The 20136-nt window shown below is 40.9% G+C and overlaps 1 protein-coding gene and 1 long non-coding RNA gene across 4 annotated transcripts in view; one reads left to right on the plus strand and one right to left on the minus strand.

The window, feature by feature from the left end:
* Positions 1-19436, minus strand: part of LOC117521436 (calcium/calmodulin-dependent 3',5'-cyclic nucleotide phosphodiesterase 1C-like) — a 303704-nt gene extending 284268 nt beyond the window's left edge. For all 3 annotated transcript variants that reach the window (XM_034182731.1, XM_034182730.1, XM_034182732.1), the window contains exon 1: positions 19047-19436. In XM_034182731.1, coding sequence (XP_034038622.1) covers positions 19047-19302 — 256 coding nt within the window. In that variant the 5' untranslated portion in view covers positions 19303-19436. The remainder of the gene's footprint in view (positions 1-19046) is intronic.
* LOC117521437 lies at positions 605-17246 on the plus strand. Its single transcript, XR_004563940.1, has 3 exons — positions 605-616; positions 5703-5708; positions 17135-17246. It is a non-coding gene; the product is annotated as an uncharacterized LOC117521437 (long non-coding RNA).
* Positions 19437-20136: the final 700 nt, after the last annotated feature.

Below are 20136 nucleotides of genomic sequence, written 5' to 3' on the forward strand. Positions count from 1 at the left end.
TAAAGCAGATGAAGACGCGGATAAATGGGGATGGGCATTGGCTCTGTTCGGGGTTACTCCAAAAATCCGTTCTAGGTTCCAGGAGGTTCAGTGGATTAATTACTTGTGGTATAATCGAACAAAGATATTTGAATTGGACATTGGCAGCAGTAGGAGCCTTAACCGAACAACTGCACGCCACCTCGCTAATGACAATGCAAAATAGATTAGCTATCGAGATGATGATGGCTGATGAACAAGGAGTTTGTATTATGATCAAAGCCACCGAATGTTGCACAGTTATTCCCATGCGTACAGGGGAAGACGGAAATTTTACAGAGCTCTTAATCACACTTGAAGAGATGCAACAGGAACTGTTAAGTAACTCCATAGGAGGGAGAAATGAAACTGACGATTCTGGATACATTGTAGGGAATGGAATGAATATTGGCCCACTGTTTTCACTGTTTGGGGCTCTAAGGAGAGGGTGGATATCATGGAAAGACTGGTTATACCAGATAGGTGTAGTCTTGGCACTAACAGGGGTGGCGGTCTTGCTGGTAATATGTTGTGGTATTCCCTTGATAAAATTTCTGGTCAGTAAATTGATTTCATCCACAGTAGGACAGCTCCCACTGTTAGTCATCCGAGCCCTGGAAGAAAGCACAAACGAAACAGACAGAGAACCAGAATATATGGAAATGGATGAAATACCAATTATCCTCCCCGACAGCCCCCAGCTCCCTAATATTGTGGCGTACACCCCAGATAGGGAGGACTGGGATGGACCGTGTTTGGTGATATTGTAGACGAGGAAGAAGACATGCACGCACATTTACATTCACACACATGCACCCACAAAAATGAGGGATAGGATAGACAATATCTGAAAGAATGACATGGAGCTGTAATAATGAACGTATATGTATATTACTAGGACACAGGAGTATGGCTGAGAGACCAGACTCCCCTGATCAGGGACCTATGCCTGATCTGCCTCTATCAAGTCTGATTGGACTCTCAGAACTGTTTGGAGAAGAGGATATACAGGAGGGATGGTCGAGACATGATTGGTCGCCACAGCCGCCTTCCATCCAGCAGCTAAACCAGTTGGCAACAGAAGGATCTTCATCGTTCCAGCACCTGGCGATGATGGCTTCACAGAATCTGCCTGCAGCAAGAGTCGGCCCGAGGACTCCACCATCACCTGAAGGACCCTTTGGACTCAGGAACACACCCCTTCCGCAGATGCCATGGAGACAGTCACATGTGCCAGTGGCAACGATACCCTCCAGGGGAGGCAGCCAAGGTCGGCCATATGCAGCAACTGCCCGAGTGCATCCTAGACCCAATTCACTGCTAGGACCTGTCCCCAGCTTTCCACCCCCAAGGCAGGAGAGATATTCTGATCAGCCCAGTGCTTCTGGAGGAGGATCAGCAGGGGTGGACCTTAGCCGAACTCACCCACCAGGACAGAGGGGAGCTTTGTACAGGCTGCTAAATGCCCAGAGTGTCCCAACCACTTGCCTGTGTGACATCAACAATACTCCCCCCACACACGAAATGCCTTCCCCCTTGTACTTCCTGTCCCCTGGACTGCACAACCTTAATCTGGTCATGGTCACCCCACTGGACATGGCAATCTTGGTTCGAGAGCTTCGTCTTCCACAAGAGTCTGTTCCAAAAACCTTGGAGCAGCTCCTGCCTCTCACAAATCACATTCCCCATGGGCTATTTGAGGAAATCATGCCACAACTGAGTCAGACAGCTGCATACCTGTTAAGGATACACCGTGACAATGCCAACATCTCTTGTGCTCAGGAGGGCCTCCATACTCAACTGTGTGGTCTTCAGTCTAGTATGGACATGCTAGCCAGCATGATGGAGCATATGGAAAGGGAACAGCTAGGGCTGGCCACCACCACCCTGAATGTGGGCAAGAATTCTCTGGGGGCCCTGTACAACCTGGCCAAGCAGCACAAGGAGCTGGAAAGATCCATCAGAGAACTGCACGACTGTCTGAAAGCCAGAATTCCTGATCCTTCCCCCACTACCCCTGAAAGGCCAACCTCCCCATATTCCCCAACTTCTCCCAAAACTTCAGACGCTGAGTAAATGCTGAGGAGCGCGGACTGACGTAATGGCACTGAACACGGACTATGATCTTGGTTCTTGAGTTTGAATTGCGGACTGGTTTCAGAAATTTGAGTGTAAATAAAAACAAAGAAGGATATATGTTAGTAACGAAGGTTGGGTAAATGTCTGTCCTTACCATCATCTGCGTAACACAGATAAAGCTAAATGCATACACATAGATATCACATTGCAAAGTTATAAAAAGGGGACCCTTACACGGCGTGTTTGGAGATTTAGTAGTAAAGATGCACCATAGGGACCCCTTTTTCTTAAATTATAGCATGCCTCAAGAGACATGCATTGCCTAAATTTGGCGTCTGGCCAAAAAGGGCATTAGAAAACAAGCTGAAAAAGAAGAAAAACAAAGTGGAGAATGTTGAGAAATGGCCTATAATGAAAACCATTATATGATTGACTAAGGCAAATGACTTAAGGACGGACATGAAGGGAAACCATTTATGGTGTTTATCATTTAACTAGACATAGCTGCGCTAACCTTAGAATAGTTTCTTGATTGGTTGACTAAATAGTGGTAACGTAGGGGTTATTTGATGCATTTAAATAATAAATGTGTGACGCTTTAACAAAATAATATGTAGAACCAAGTATAATGGGTTGGAGCCTCTGGTTGAGTGAGACAATAGATGCCAGAAGATGATTGGTTGCACTGATGTCAATGTAAAGCCTTTCCTTTGCCATGATTAAGAGGTTGCTGTAACTTGTTTTATGTGGCCATTTTAAGTGCCTTGAATTACACCAAAACTCAATGTTTGAATGTCACCTTGCGTTGATATAATCCAGCTAATTGATCACCTTGTGCCTTAGTATGTAGGTTCACCTGCACTTCAATATATTTACCGTGTGAAGTATCACTGATATTCATATCCTCACCAGAGTTATCAGTAAGTCGAGTGATGTGTTTTTCTTTTTTATTATTGCAATGCACAAATGAAGATGTCTTGTCAGTAAACAACCCAAGAGTATAGTTGATGTAATGGGACTCTTTCGAGTCCCAGAGGAGGGACTGTAGAAGAATTTTTAGGTCTATATTTGAACTGTGATGAACTATCAAGTGTCCTGATCTGAACTGTATGTCCTCTGGCTGAACTAGCAGGTGTTCAACCCAAAACAAAAGGGCTCTATTAGTCATTCAGTCTGTCAGGGGCTTTCCAAGGCCTTTTAGGTGCTTTCCCGCAGGCCACGTGCGAGGGGCCTCGGGCCAGCTGCACCTGTGGCTGAGGCCACGTGCGGGGGGCCTCAGGCCAGCTGCACCTGTGGCTGAAGGTCTTTTAAAAAAATCAGTTGTAAATCCTTCACGTTTTAATGGGAGCGTTTGTCACATTGAAATAATGGCCTAACACCTGCTTAGGGTTCACTAGAGGACGCTTCCAATAGAAAACCATGTCTTGGGAATGAAATAAATAAAAAAGTCGAAGGAGGAGCGATGCCCGCGGGTCTCCAATAAATAGATGAGCGCGGTTGTCACATATTCAGTCTCTCTAGAGGACTCAGTTTGTCTAAGCTCTGTGTCGAAGGCTTAAATAAACTTAAAAACTCTGTGCATTTTATCTTGCTTAAGGCTTAAGTGTTGTGTCCTTTTCTAGCATATCACTTGCAATTAGTTTGTGTTATCTAAAAGACGACATCCCGAGAAGACTAAAGACGAACCACGACAGGATCTCACCAAAGCCATCAATACTATCTGCAGAGAAGGACTGTGGAAAATTGTGTCAAAGTTCATCTCCCTGTTACAAGAATTCCATGACGGCATGCAGGAGGATGATGGAGAGGGCTTAGGATCACTTCCTGTCACAAATGATATCAAGCAAGGCTGAGTACTGGCCCCAACTCTTTTCAGCTTAATGCTTGTAGCTGTGCAAACAGATGCTTTCAATGATGGTGACAATGAAGTTGGCATAAGATACAGAACTGATGGTAAGCTGTTCAACTTGCATAGGCTGCAGGCAAAAAACAAGGAGCAGATCATACGTGACGTTCTCTTTGCAGACGACTGTGATCTTAATAGTAGCACCCAGTCAGTGGACCTGTTCACAAAGGGGCGGGTGATGATTTCTGTCTTACATTAAGTACAAAAAAGACTAAGGTTATGTACCAACCAGCACCCGGAGCCCCTAGATAGAGCCCTTTATTACAGCCAATGGGCAGGAGCTTGTAATGGCAGAAAATTTCATCTACCTTGGTAGCACTGTCTCCTGATTGGTCACAACTGATGAGGAAGTCTCATGCAGGATAGCAAGGGCCAGCTCAGCCTTCAGCAAATATATATATATATATATATATATAGACACACACTAAACACCTGTCTCAATCTGACCGAGCTGTTGTGTCAGTAACGTAATCAACAGCAGAATAATTGTAGCTCTTCAAAGTCGCTATTAATAAAGGCTCTGTGCAGCCGGCTATATTTACAACTGACCGCCCGACTCGTTGGAGCACTCAGATGAGCGCAAGAGGCCCTTCAACAATATTGATGTTCCAGAGTCTGCACAGGGCAAAAATCATCTCATACAGCTGTAGAAAACATTCTACATCATTTAAATCCCAGAACGATAGCTTTGTCCTCATGCAGATTGCACAAAATTGACACAAAGGTTGAGTCTCTATGCTTGCAAATAAGCTGACAACAAAGGCATAGTGTCCACAGAAGCATGCATGCAATGAAATGCATAGACAGGCAGAACATAGAACCTTCCTGTATGATGTCACAGATGAAGGACGTGTGTATTTGGATTGAATGAAGGAGGCGAGTGTATATTGCAACTTGTCATTTTTTTTTTCATGATGTGATTTCACTCAGTTGAAAAGAAGTTGACGGCATCATCCTGCCCATCAACGTCTCTGGAGCCCTGTTGGGTAAGAATGCCAACAGCACTGCATCAGGTTGGATGAATTTCTCCATGGTAGGTTTCTGTGCAGCTGCAGGTTGCTGAAACAAATCTAACAAAGACAAAGTTAAATCTTTCTTTTGAATGCCAACATTTGTGACACATCATGGGGGAAAAAAATTGTAAGAACTGCTGAAGAGATGTTTTGGTGGCCAGGATCACTGCAGCAGAGTTGAAGAAGTCATTATCAAGCAGGTGTTCAAGAATGTGATTAAAATGCGTCATAAGGTTAGTTATAGCAGCTACTTCAACGGGATAAGAAGTTGGACTACCAATATGTACAGTAGGGCCAAAAAGTATTTAGTCAGCCCCTGATTGTGCAAGTTCTCTTACTTAGAAAGATGAGAGAGGTCTGTAATTTTCATCAAAGGTACACTTCAACTATCAGAGACAAAATGAGAAAATCCAGGAAATCACATTGTCGGATTTTTAAAGAATTTATTTGTAAACTATGTTGGAAAACAGATATTTGGTCACCCACAAACAAGCAAGATTTCTGGCTCTCACAGACCTGTAACTTCTTCTTTAAGAAGCTCTTCTGTCCTCCACCTGTTACCTGTATTAATGGCACCTGTTTGAACTCATTACCTGTATAAAAGACACCTATCCACAGCCTCAAATAGTCAGACTCCAAACTCAACCATGGCCAAGACCAAAGAGCTGTTGAAGGACACCAGGAAGAAAATTGTAGACCTGCACCAGGCTGGGAAGAATTAATCTACAATAGTCACGCAGGTTGGTGTGAATAAATCAACTGTGGGAGCAATTGTAAGAAAATGGAAGACATACAAGACCATTGATAATCTGCCTCGATCTGGGGCTCCACGCAAGATCTCATCCCATGGGTTCAAAATGATCAGGAAAACGGTGAGCAAAAATCCCAGAACTACACAGAGGGACCTGATGAATGGCCTTCAGAGAGCTGGGACCAAAGTAACAAAGGCTACACACTATGCAGAGAGAAGAGGATTGGGAGAATATCATGTGGTCAGATGAAACCAAAATAGAACTTTTTAGTAAAAACTCAACTCATCATGTTTGGAGGAAGACAAATGCTGAGTTGCATTCCAAGAACACCATACCTACTGTGAAGCATGGGGGTGCAAACATCGGTATCAGGGCCTAGATAGTGCTTACTTCTCCTTGTACTAGTTAGTCTACCTACCTAATAACACAATTGGAGAGGTTAGCAAAATATAACAAAAAATTTCATCAGAATTGAGCATCGACACATTTGCAAGATAAGGAAATCGGTAATGCAGAGATGGGAGAAAACACAAGGAAATTGGTAATGCAGGGATGGGAAGAAAGACAAGGAAAATAATAATGCAGGGTTGGGAAGAAAGACGAAGAAATCAGTAATGCAGAGTTGGGAGGAAAGATGAGGAAATTAGTAATGTGGGGTTGGGAAGAAAGACGAGGAAATGGGTAATGCAGGGTTGGGAGGACAGACAACAAAATCGGTAATGCAGGGGTGGGAAGAAAGATGAGGAAATCTGTAATGCAGCGTTGGGAAGAAAGATGAGGAAATCTGTAATGCGGGGTTGGGAGGACAGACGAGGAAATCAGAAATGCAGGGTTAGGAGGAAAGAGGAGGAAATTAAAAATGCAGGGTTGGGAAGAAAGATGAGTAAATCGGTAATACAGGGTTGGGAGGACAGACGACAAAATCGGTAATGCATGGCTGGGAACAAAGATGAGGAAATCGGTAATGCAGGGTTGGGAGGAAAGACGAGAAAATCGGAATGGCAGGGTTGGGAGGACAGATGAGGAAATCGGTAACGCAGGGTTGGGAAGAAAGAAGAGGAAATCCGTAATGCAGGGTTGGGAGGAAAGATGAGGAAATCAGTCATGCAGGGTTGGGAGCATGCAGGGTTGGGAGGACAGACGAGAAAATCAATAATGCAGGGTTGGGAGGAAATACGAAGAAATCGGTAATGCGGGGATGGGAGGGAAGACGGGGAAATCGGTAATGCAGGGTTGGCCGCTCATTGGGTATTTTCTATTTTTTTGGATCATTCTCTGTAAACCCTAAAAATGGCTGTGTATGAAAATCCCAGTAGATGGGCAGTTTCAATTTCAATTTATTTTTATTCATATAGCGCCTAATCACAACAAAGTTGTCTCAAGGCGCTTCACACAAGTAAGGTCTAATATTACCAACCCCTAGAGCAAGTACACAGGTGACAGTGGTAAGGAAAGGATTTGAGGAAGAAACCTCAAGCAGACCAGACTCAAAGGCATGACCCTCTGCTTGGGCCATGCTACGGACCCAATTTACAAAAAAAATTCACAAATTAATATACAGCAAATCTTTCCGGTGCACAGGACAGGAGGGTTACAGAAACAGATACCACACCCATCTCTGGATGGAGCCGCACCTCCAACAGATAGAAAAAAAAAACAGAATCAGGCATCAGAAAGACAACAAGTACAGTATAATTTGTCAGCATTAAGCAACAAGAAAAACAGAAGAAATACTAAGGTGATCGCCGGCCACTAACCCTAAGCTTCACTAAAAGGCCCAGAATTTAGATAAAATGGAGGTCGTGGCCTGCTCTGTTTCCTAATAAAATGAATTTAAATTAGTAAAAAGCATAGAAACATACTATGCCAATATGCTAGCCATATGAAAGGGAAAATCAGTGTGTCTTAAGTCTGGACTTGAAAGTCTCTACAGAATCTGACTGTTTTATTGACGCAGGGAGATCATTCCACAGAACAGGGGCATGATTAGAGAAAGCTCTGTCACCCACAGACTTTTTATTCACCCTACGGACACAAAGTAGTACTGCACCCTGAGAACGCAAAGCCCAGGCCGGTACGTAGGGTTTAATTAGGTCAGCTAAGTAGGGAGGTGCCAGTCTGTGAACAAGGTTCCTCACTTTGTCAGTTTGATGTATAACACACAAGCCTAGGCTAAGCGTTAACTGGTCAAATTGGTGCCGATGTCTCACTGGACCAAGAACCATCATTTCAGTCTTATCAGAGTTTAAAAGAAGGAAGCTACCAGACATCCAGCTTCTCACTGATGCAAGGCAATCTTCTAAGGATTTTATATGGATGAGATTACCAGCAGTTATTGACATGTATAACTGAGTATCATCAGCGTAGCAGTGAAAGGTAATCTCAAAACACAGCAATTTGTGCCCAAGGGGTGTTATATAAAGGGAGAAAAGCAGGAGGCCTAAGACAGACAGTTTCAGCAGTTTCTGAAATACTCAGAACAGACTGTCTGCCACCAACAACCATGCCACATTCAAAGTAACTTAAATCTCCTTTCTTCCCAATTCTGATGCTCAGTTTGAACTTCAGCAAGTCATCTTCACCATGTCTAGATGCCTGAATGCATTGAGTTGCTGCCATGTGATTGGCTAGCTATTTGTGTTAACAAGCAATTGAACAAGTGTACCTAATAAAATGGCCCTGAGTGCTATGGGTCCCAAGGACCAGGGCCCGGTTTCATACAGAGATCTAATCTTGTTTAGTCGACTAGACTCACTTAGTCGACTAATCTTTTGACGTTAGTCATTGCATAAAGCGCTTAGTTGGTTAAAGTTTCTTGTTAGCCGACTAAAGTTTTTAGTATGCTACAGAGGAGGTTAATCATATTTTAGTCAACAAAACTTCAGTGTCTTACCTAAAACATGGTGGCTATCGTGTACCACCAATTGATGGAGCAGGAAGGATCGAGAGCCTTGGGGCCAGAGCGGGTGTTCTGGGACCGGAATAATCCATTGGAGATCTTTATGGATGCTGAGGCCGAGAGCGCTTCTCCTCTGGTTCGGTGGACTTGGCCAACCCGGAAGTAAACAAAATTGGAAGTGTTTCTTGGCAAGGGCACTTGCAAGGCTGCTTATGCCTGTGAATATCGTTGAATAATGTTAGATGGATCTACAAGTTTAGCTGTTGATGTGAAGCGCAGATTAGGCTGCTAATATTGGGCGATTAAACCTTGCAGAATAAGTAAGTTTAGTAGACTAAAAGATTAGACGTCTTTATGAAACAAGGCCCCGGATTGGGAAACACTGAACTAAAGGAAGCCGTATTCCCTACAGCAGCTCAGATAAGAACCAACATGACATAAGGTGATTCTAATGTCACACTGATTTCCGTTTAGCAACACAACAAAGGTTTTCGTGTTCGTGGACATCTTCACACCATGCGGACTGTCTAACAACGGAGGGACCCAAACTGATGAAGTCTGATACACAGCACAGCGTTGTGAAACAAATAAGTGTACCGTCAGCACAGAGGCAGGGAGGGGACTCCAAAACATTCACAACCACCACTTGGGACTAGGAAGGAAAATCAAAGTGGAGTCTACGCTGTCATACAGCCATGGAAACATCATGTACAGATGGTATTTTAGGAGTGAGCCAGTGGGACACCTGTTCCACTGGGACAGCTACTGGGTGAACTAAAGGAACCGCGTCAGCTTCAGATTAACATAATAATAAGACAACATACATATATGAGAAGTAAAAATTCATACATCACATGGAGTTTCTGTACAAAAGCACTGGACCTCTATGCTGTTCATCCTGCAAAACTGCATTTTTACAGACACATTTGTCAGAATAGGTCTATTTTCATTCTGGGGGCCTTTCTCCAAGATCAAAAAGCTGCTTCGCTAGTGGAGATATGTTGCATTGAGGCTGCTCTTCAAAGAGAATGAACATTCATTCAGTGAGTGCCTTTTATTTTTTTCCACCAGTCCTCTGAAGTCCTTCTCATCTGCATATAAATGTGAGCAGTGAACCACAGAAAAAGTGTCATACAAAGTAAAAGAATCAGCTGCATTCATATTAGCTGAACTCACTGTAAAATAAAAAAGAAAAAAAAAAAGGAACAACTTGTGTAAACTTAAAATAATAATTAAAAAAAAAACCTGTACAGGGTTTTGAGTTTTTTTTTTTCATTTTAAGAGGCTTTTGTTAGATCATCTTAAATAAACATGTTTACTCAAATGACATGTTAGGTTTGACGAATTTAAAATTCGAAATACTATTCAAAGGAACTTAAAATTATAAGTTCAGTGAACTTGAAATGCTGTGTTGGAAAAATAATAAATTGTTGTAGATTTTTTTCATGCCTAACTCTCAGGAATTGTTGGTAATTTCCTACCAGTTTAGCACTGACAGTAATTTGGCATTCAATTTCTTTCTCAGGGATACTCTGACAGACATGAGCTGGCAGGAATCAAACCCTCAACCTTGTGTATCATGGGTAACCTGCTGCGCCATTTTAGTTTTCTCAACAAACAGATATGGCAACATTCTCCAATTATTTATCCATCTCTCCTTGTCATACTGCTTGGGGAAGGGGGGAACCTATCTCAGCATACAAAAAGAATTATAAGATAGAATAAAATTATTTACTTAATAAAACAAGTCAGCCCAACAAACTAAAACAAACAACAACAAACAACAACCAAAAAACAAACAAACAAGAGCAATCTAAGATTTCTGATGTCCACCAAGGGTTGACGAGGACTCAAAACAACAGATATGTGATTCACATCATGACCCGGAATTTACCTGGATCCAGATTCCACAACATAATGCAATAATTACATACTGATCCAGAATGAGCCGACTGATCAAAATGTTGCAATCTGATATTTAATTCACAAGCTGAAACAAAAATAGTGTCTTCCCGATCTTGGTTTTACATCGTGATGCCGTATGTTTCTGCTGCAGAACCTGTATATTGATCCAGATCACTCCCAACATCCAACACTAACAGGGTCTTCCTTTGTACAACAGCCACATGTGATGTAAATTTTGTCAAGATTCATCAAGCAGATTTGAGATGATCCTCAAAAAGGCGAGAATATAAGAAATGATCCAGAATCAGGATCTTGATCCTGATCCACTTCAACATTTAACAGAGTCTTCCATGGACTAATATCTATCTGTGGTGAAAATTTCATCTAAATCTGTGGAGTAGTTTTGACGTAATCCTTAAAAGCCTATAAAGCAGGGGTGGGCAACTTGTTCCAGAAAGGGCCAAGAGGGTGCAGGTTTTCTTTGCAGCCACTGACTCCACCAGGTGATTTCACTGATTAATATCACTTTGAGCAGATGGAATCAGTTAATCAGTGAAATCACCTGGTGGAGTCAGTGGCTGCAAAGAAAACCTGCACCCTCTTGGCCCTTTCTGGAACAAGTTGCTGCTATAAAGTGAACTCCTGAGCCAGACTCCAAATCCAGATCTGGATCACCTCCAAAATTCAGTGGAATCTTCCATGTCCTAATATCTACTGTATCTATGGTGCAAATTTGGTGAGAATCCATGAAGTAGTTTTGATGTAATCCTTCAAAGTCTATATAAAGCAAAATCTTCATCCAGAATTCCGATCCAGATCACCCCCAAAACTGAATGGAGCCTCCCATGGCCCAATATTTGTCTGTGGTGAAAATTCTGTCAAAATTTGTGCAGTAGCTTTTATGTAATCTTGCTAAAAGACAGACAGACAATGAATAAACGCCAATAATTTTATTATGTCCTTGGCGAATGTAATTAGTCTGGGTGTGACACATTAGTTGTACACTGTTTAAAAAGTTTAAAAAGTGTAAAAGCCCATGGTAACTGACTGCCAGTGGCGGGCACAGCTAACCAGAAAGTTACCTTTGATAACCTTTAATCCGCTAACTGAAAAGTTAACTTTTGTAAAGCTAAACTGATAAACCCCTAAAAAAATTTGCGGAAGTTACAGCTAAAAGCTAAACTGATAACTTTTAGTAATGACTTCAGTACACTGGCAGCTACTGACAAAACAACATATCAGCGCTTCTGTCTCAGATCAGCCTTTTCTTAGCAAAAGAGACCTGGTGATCAAAGAGAAAGGAAGCAAAGCAAAGCAAAGCAAAAAAAAAAAAAACAAAAAAAAAACACTTATTTTTACACCATACAGACTTGCAGACATATCACGAGTCATGCACAGCAAGACAGTTTTGACTTATGGTTAAATTTTAAACAAACTAATTCTGGACAAGTTATTGAAATTAATGTCATCTCTGTCGTTTTACAAAGTGAAAATATCAGCTATATGTTTTAGTTTTAAAGTAATGCACTAATTTTGAAGGTTGTAGCGTTTTACAGACACACATGCCAAAAAGCATTATGGGAAAATTAGTTTCCTATCATCAGTGGTTGGCCGGTATATGTAAAAAAAAAAAACCCAACATGTTCCACTCATATAACTTGCTAACCTAATTTGAGCCAATGTTATCTCTGAGAAAAAATAAACTAACTGCATTTGGACGATAACATTTTCCCATCTGAATCTCAGTTATAGCAACAGTTTTGGAATTAAGAACCTTGCTCAAGAGCACCTTAGCAGTGGTAATGAGAATGAAGAACATGGTGCTTATTCTTCAGGTGGGGGAACAAGCATATGGTCCTCTGACATACATAATGAACCTCACTGAAAAACAATCTGTTGGATTTACATGATTTCAATATGTGAATCAGTTGTGCATGATCAGAATGTGTCTGAATAACAGAATATTCTTGTGTTTCTAATTGAGATGCATAAGAATATTTTCTGTTATTCAGACACATTGTGATCATGCACAACTGATGCACATATTTAAATCATGCTAACTATTTTCAGTGTTTGATGTCACCCCATGTACAAAATAATAATAATAATAAAAATAATAATAATAATAATAATAATAATAATAATAATAATAATAATAATAATAATAATAATAATAATAATGGTTGATTTTTACATCCCCAGTCATATTTAAATACTGCCAGCAATCAAGCCACTGATTGCTGATTGCACTGTTTGTGGGAAATCTTCATTATTATTGTTATTATTATTATTACTTTTGGAAGAATTCAATGAAAGCAGCTGCCCCGAGAGTTGAAAAAATTCACTGTATGCTCAAAATGGCATCAAAATGACACCAGTAATTGTAATTGTTGGTTACGTTAATGACACCTGAAGAATATTCACAAAAAGTCGATCGAATCTATTAGATCACGATGCCCTCACAAGATGTATTAGATTTTCATGAGGATATCACAATCTAATTTCGTGATGGTATCACAGTCGAATACCTCCATCACACTCAGCATGAATGAGCACGAGCCAAAACGAATCAGGCAGAATGTCAAAAAAAAAAGCATTCTACATCTGTTAGGGAATAAGAATTGCATAGGACAGCAGTCCGAACACCTAGACTGCGCTCTGACCCACCCCAACTGATTTATGCATGTGCCACGCACACAAGCCTCCGAACGCAGTACAAATGTACGCGGAACACAGTAAGAGTACCTGGAGAATGCACTTACAAGCTGTATGATTGTGATCCAATTGCAGTTTGGCAGAATATAAATCCAGCAGCACTAGAGGAGCACTCGTGGTGCATCCATGCACATTTGGGAGATGTTTCATGCCGAACGTCCCCCCGACGTGATCATAATGTCACGAATGCCGTTTTCGCACCATCCGATTGATTAGAATGCAGTCAGACTGCGGTCAGATGGCACTTAGACTGCCGTTCAATAGTGGTTCCATCTCAACTGCGCCATGACTGATTTGAACATGTGCAAAACAGTTGAGGCAGCCACACCACCATGCCTGACTGTTTAGACTGCTCTGAGAATGCTGTCCGACGTTTTTGAATGCACCTTGACACTCCTCGATTGTAGTTCGAATTTTAATTTGGATGTGATTCAAGCTCATTTTGCCTCTAGTGTGATGGGGGTATAATAGATTACAAACTGCTGTGAAACTGCTGTGAGACTGCTGTGAGACTGCTGTGACACTGGGCTGCCCACCCATTGTGGGGCATTAGACTTAGGCTTACGGTTGGGTTAGGGCTATGGTTAGGGTCAGGGTTAGGAATTGCATTAGACTTCCCCATCATGAAAATTTACTACGTCGTGATGGTGTCACAACCTAATACCGTGAGACTGGGCTGAGAGTATGGTCCACTAAGAGTTTACATCAAACTTGCATCAGTTTTTGAAATTTTCAGTGGTCAGTTCATTTACTGCTGACTTTATGCATGTCTTCATTATGAAATTAAATTTTATTACTAACATATCAAAACACAATGCAAATGGAAGAATAAAACAAAAATAAATGAAAAAATAAATACAGTACTGCTTTTTTATTTGTTTGTTTGTTTTAACTATGGAATTGTGAAGAACACAGGCAGACTTTGAATCTTCGGTACAAGAACTACCACAATGTAATAACAAAAAATTGAAGTTGCTGGTTGAGCCGTGATTGTTGACAAATAAAAAACATTTATTGTCCATGTAGGCTGTCATGTTTTTTTGCCAAAACAAGCCATAGTGAACTTTTAGAGAAAAGCTGTGCTGATTAGAATGTTTCTGTTGGCAAGATGAGTGTTTTCATTCAGACTCCATGTGGGGGAGGACAGTGACATTGCACATATCGCTATAAATAGGTTTTCCAACAGAATATGCAGTCTTCCATATTGGATTTCTAACACATAGCCGTGTACCTGTGAATGTGTTTGGCCTTCTCAACTTTGGGAATGAACAATAATGAGTTCATGCAACTTGAACTTTTAACTTTGTCTAAAGACAAACCTGATGGGCTCAAAACTCAAATGATGTGTGGAAATAAACTTCCTTTAAATTTTGAGTGCAGTTTATAAATGGGTGATTCTTAGACTACGGGCACTTTTATGTCCCTTGATCATATTTTATGAAAAAAGAAAAAAGGGGAAATTTCACACTTTTATAGTTATCTTTACAATGAAAGTGTTTTAAGAAATTTGTTCTAGTAGTCTATGATGACTTTTTCACCTTTTTTCAGCATCATTACATGCAAATATTGCCGTTTTGTGCTTGTCCCACACCCAGACTTATGATCTTCAATGATGAAAATGAATAGTAAAAAACGTTTTTTCTAATGTTTTAAAATATCTCTGAATAAAATATCAGTAAAATAATCAAAACATAATTGGGGTATTCAATGTCATACAACTGTTGTGATTTTTTTAAACGAAATGTACTTGTCCCATACTATTGCCGTAATTTCCACCACAACAATAATGTCCCTTTACAAAGTTTGTATGAAAGATTGTGTGGGTAGTTTCTATGGAGATAAACAGTGACATCAGAGCACATGTATATAGCGCCAAATCACAACAAACAGTTGCCCCAAGGCACTTTATATTGTAAGGCAATGGTGTGGTGGAAATTACATAAAGAATCACCCAAATACTCTGTTGAGAAATTTAATAGGATGTACAACCCCAATTCCAATGAAGTTGGGATGTTGTGTAAAATGTAAATAAAAACAGAATACAATGATTTGCAAATCATCTTCAACCTATTATCAATTGAATACACCACAAAGGCAAGATATTGTTTTTGTGAAAATATTTGCTCATTCTGAAATGGATGCCTGCAACACATTTCAAAAAAGCTGGGACAGTGGTATGTTTACCACTGTGTTACATCACCTTTCCTTCTAACAACACTTAATAAGCGTTTGGGAACTGAGGACACTAATTGTTGAAGCTTTGTAGGTGGAATTCTTTCCCATTCTTGCTTGATGTACGACTTCAGTTGTTCTCCGTTGTCATATTTTACACTTCATAATGTGGCGCACATTTTCAATGGTTGACAGGTCTGGACTGCAAGCAGGCCAGTCTAGTACACGCACTCTTTTACTATGAAGCCATGCTGTTGTAATGTGCAGAATGTGGCTTGGCATTGTCCTGATGAAATAAGCAGGGACGTCCCTGAAAAAGAAGTTGCTTGGATGGCAGCATGTGTTGCTCCAAAACCTGGATGTACCTTTCAGCACTGATGGTGCTATCACAGATGTGTACATTGTCCATGCAGTGGGCACTAACACACCCCCATACATCACAGATGCTGGCTTTTGAACTTTGCGCTGGTAACAATGTGGATGGTCTTTTTCCTCTTTTGTCCAGAGGACGCGATGTCCATGATTTCCAAAAACAATTTGAAATGTGGACTCATCAGACCACAGCACACTTTTCCACTTTGCTTCTGTCCATTTCAAATGAGCTCAGGCCCAGAGAAGACGGCAGTGTTTCTGGATGTTGTTCATGTATGGCTTTCACTTTGCATGGTAGAGTTTTAACTTGCACTTGTCAATGTAGCGACGAACTGTGTTAACTAACAATGGTTTTCTGAAGTGTTCCTGAGCCCACGCGGTAAGATCTTTTACACAGTGATGTTGGTTTTTAATGCAGTGCCACCTGAGGAATCAAAGGTCACGGGCATTCATGTTGGTTTTTGGCCTTGCCGCTTACGTGTAGAAAGTTCTCCAGATTCTCTGAATCTTCTGATTATATTATGGACTGTAGATGATAGAATCCCTAAATTCCTTGCAATTGAACATTGAGAAACACTGTTCTTAAACTGTTGGACTATTTTTTCATGCAGTTGTTCACAAAGTGGTGATCCTCGCCCCATCTTTGCTTGTGAATGGCCGAGCCCTTTGGGGATCCTCCTTTTATGCCCAATCATGACACTCACAATTAGTGTCCTCAGTTCACAAATGCTTATTGAGTGTTGTTAGAAGGAAAAGTGATGTAACACAGTGGTAAACATACCACTGTCCCAACTTTTTTGAAAGGTGTTGCAAGCATCCATTTCAAAATGAGCAAATATTTGCACAAAAACAATAAATATTATCAGTTTCAACATTAAATATCTTGTCTTTGTGGTGTATTCAATTGAATATAGGTTGAAGAGGATTTGCATATCATTATATTCTGTTTTTATTTACATTTTACACAACGTCCCAACTTCACTGGAATTAGGGTTGTAGGTATATGTATGAAAGTCATGTCCCAAGTGGGAGTGGCTCCCGGTACAAGACATTTTCATGCATGCCCAGCAGAAGTACTGAGCGCATGAGTTGCACCAAAATTTAATCTGGCCCACCCACTGAATTTGCAGATATTTATTCCAGAAATCATCCGTTAAAATCTTTGAATATGCCAAACATTTACAATGAATCCATTTTCCTTATTAGGTGTAGGCAGCAGTCTCTGTGCTACTCGAACAGTCGTCTTTCAAGCACAGTAAATTACCACCAAGCTTTTAAACTTGCAAAATACAGACACAATCAGCACGCCCTAGTTTTGACCTTGAAAAATCATGTTGCATGTGCAAACGTCCCCTATTTGCATGTTTCCTCCCAGAAGTTTGCAAACTCAGGTGGACAACTCCAAATTGCATATTCATAAAGACAAAATTGACAAAACACTCTATTTTGTGCATTTGACAGATGCAGTCATTGTTGTATTTGTGAGAGCAATGGTGTTTTAATACATTTTTATGCATGCAAACCTTTGTTTGTGTATGGCATTTAGTATTCAAAAATGCATGTCAGAATTAAGGTTAGGATTAGGTTAGGGTTACAATACCAATGGTAAATATAAACCAAACTTTTGCTTGTTTTTTTGTGTTTTTTTTTTTTTGTCTTGTTGTTGGTGACATCATCACAATCTGCTGGCTGAGGAATTCTTGGGATATGTCTGAATTTGGCTAAAAAATATGCATCAAGACTGGTGGTACAAAATGGCGGGACACAAGTGCAAAGCTCAGACTCAGAAGGGATACAGTTAAAGGGTTTTACTGGTACAAAAAGCAGGGTTTGGTACAAAGAGAGACAGTCCAAAATCAGCAACAGTAACAGAAACATAAGGCTAATGCGTGGTCCAAAAAACAGGCAGGCAGTCTGAAATACACAGCGAGGAAACAGGTCGAGGAAAAAACACACAGAACAGGGCAATGAAGCAATGGCATAAACCGCAACAATCTGGCGGGGAAGTGGGGGAAATGAGAGGCTTAAATACTGGGTGTGATGAGCAGGTGATAGAAAACAGGTGTGCAGGAAAGTACCAGAACAAGGTGTGGAAAGCAGAAGGGGAACCACCCACCACCAAGCACCCAAGTGGCAGACAAGAGAACACAGTAATACAAAAACCTAAGCAGAAACACAACAGAAATAAACACATCAAAACATAGCAAAATCCACAATCCTGACATTATGCAAGAAGAATGTGCATGATTTTTTATTTATTATTTTTTATACATTTTACTATCAATTTTTCATCAGACTAGGCTGGCCAGAGATCCAACAGAGACATAAACAAGGACAGGAATAATTTTTGGAGTCCACATTGAGATGACTGTGTATACCCTACACATTTCATCTCAAAGAAGTAAAATTATACTTTAAGTAACAAATTTTGTTCAATAAAGCATTTCTTTATTTAAAAAAAAAATCCTCAAACATTTTCACCCATTGTGACATCTTTAACACTCCAAGTGCTGGAAAAAAATATATAAAAACATACTAGTGGGGTCTGTCTAAGCTGCTCAGGGTGTTGGACTACTGGTCATGCACCTAAACACTGGGTGTCTATACCCACTCCCACTTGGGATATGAGTTTCATACCACCAATACCACAAGAAATATATATTGCAAGTACACTGAAAAAAAGAGACAAGTTTTTTCAGTCTGTAAAACTTACGTGAATTAAGTTTTCCTATGAATTAACTTCTTTATCTTCTTCATTCGGCTGCTCCCCTTGCCACAGCAGATCAATTGTTTCCATCTCATTCTGTCCTCTGTATCTTCTTCTGTCACACCAACCACCTGCATGTTCTCCCTCAGCACATCCATAAACCCCTTCTTTGGCCTCCCCTCTTCTCCTCCTGCTTGGTGGCTCCATCCTCAGCATCCTTCTCCCTATATACCCTACATGTCCAAACCATCTCAATCTCTCCTCTTTGACTTTGTCTCCAAACCGTCCCACCTGAGCTGTCCCTCTGATATGTTCATTCCTAATCCTGTCCATTCTCGTTACTCCCAAAGAGAATCAGAACCTAATTCAATTGAGTCTCACTAACTGAAGCACTTTTTTTAACTTGTTCCTACAGTTCCATTTTTTCAGTGTCATGATAAGATGTAAGAATGCCGTAATAATTAAATTCTACTCTTTTATATAGATGTGTATAAAGTGTTGAACTCACGGCTATGTGGACACTCAGAAGACTTTTTCTTGAAGTTTTGTTTGCCTCCGTCTGACTCGTGCCTGCTCAGGACCTCGGACAGCGACTGTCTGGAGCTCTGCCTCCCGGTCTGATTGGAGTGGAACCGCGCGCTCCGCTTCTTGGCCCGGTCCGATTCTGGAGCCGAATGGCTCCGTTCCGAGTCCTGCTCAGGATGGGAACCCACTTTGACCAACGCGTTCCTCGTTCTTGTCAGCGCAGAGGTGACGGAGCCCATCGCCAAAAGCCTGGAAAGAGTCACTGGGAACAGACGGTTACGCACAGGCGCGCGCGGCTCATCCTGTTCCAGACGTTTCCAAACTCCAGCCCGCTGCTGTTCCGCTAATCGTAACTTTACTCTCCTCTTTGATCTTCAATTTATTTTACGCAAGAACAGTTCGGGTGAGTCACGTCGGCTTCTGCATCGCCTGCACAGACACGTCACACAGAGGAAAGTTCCTGCGCCGACAAACAGGTTAATGGTCTCTGGAGACAAAACAAACCCCATCTCACAGGAAGTGACCGGATTATTATTCAGATGAGCATAAAATAAAGTGCGCTGATTGAACCGGATTCACAGTTTTTCTTTTTTAAAACAACAAATTGATGCATTTATATATTTATTTTTAAGTGCACATAAGAGTCTCACACCACTGACCGACAGATGGCAGCAAAACACAGAACTCGTACTGCAGTCACTCAGCACTTTACCATTAGTGCAGCGGATAAGATAATATTTAGAGGGGAATCCTGCAAATGGTGATAAAAGCATCAAATTCGGCAGAAATATCACTCAATCTTCTTTTGAAAAAAACTGATTGGCCACTTGAATTTTCAGTCGGTGGTCAGGTAGGGATCAATTGAAGAATTACACAGAGTTCAAAATTAAAAGATGCTCCAGTCATATTGAAAACTATTCCACATTATTTGCCTGATCATAAAGATTCCAAAAAGGTATAGTTTGGAATATCTGTGACTGAATTCTATGGGATAAAAACAGCAAGAATGGGGACAAAAGTCAATTTCATTTCGTACAGGGTCAAAAGTTAAAGTTGCTCCAATTTTGGTAAAA

This window comes from Thalassophryne amazonica, chromosome 12, assembly GCF_902500255.1.
Source record: "Thalassophryne amazonica chromosome 12, fThaAma1.1, whole genome shotgun sequence".
NCBI classification, from domain to species: Eukaryota; Metazoa; Chordata; class Actinopteri; order Batrachoidiformes; family Batrachoididae; genus Thalassophryne; species Thalassophryne amazonica.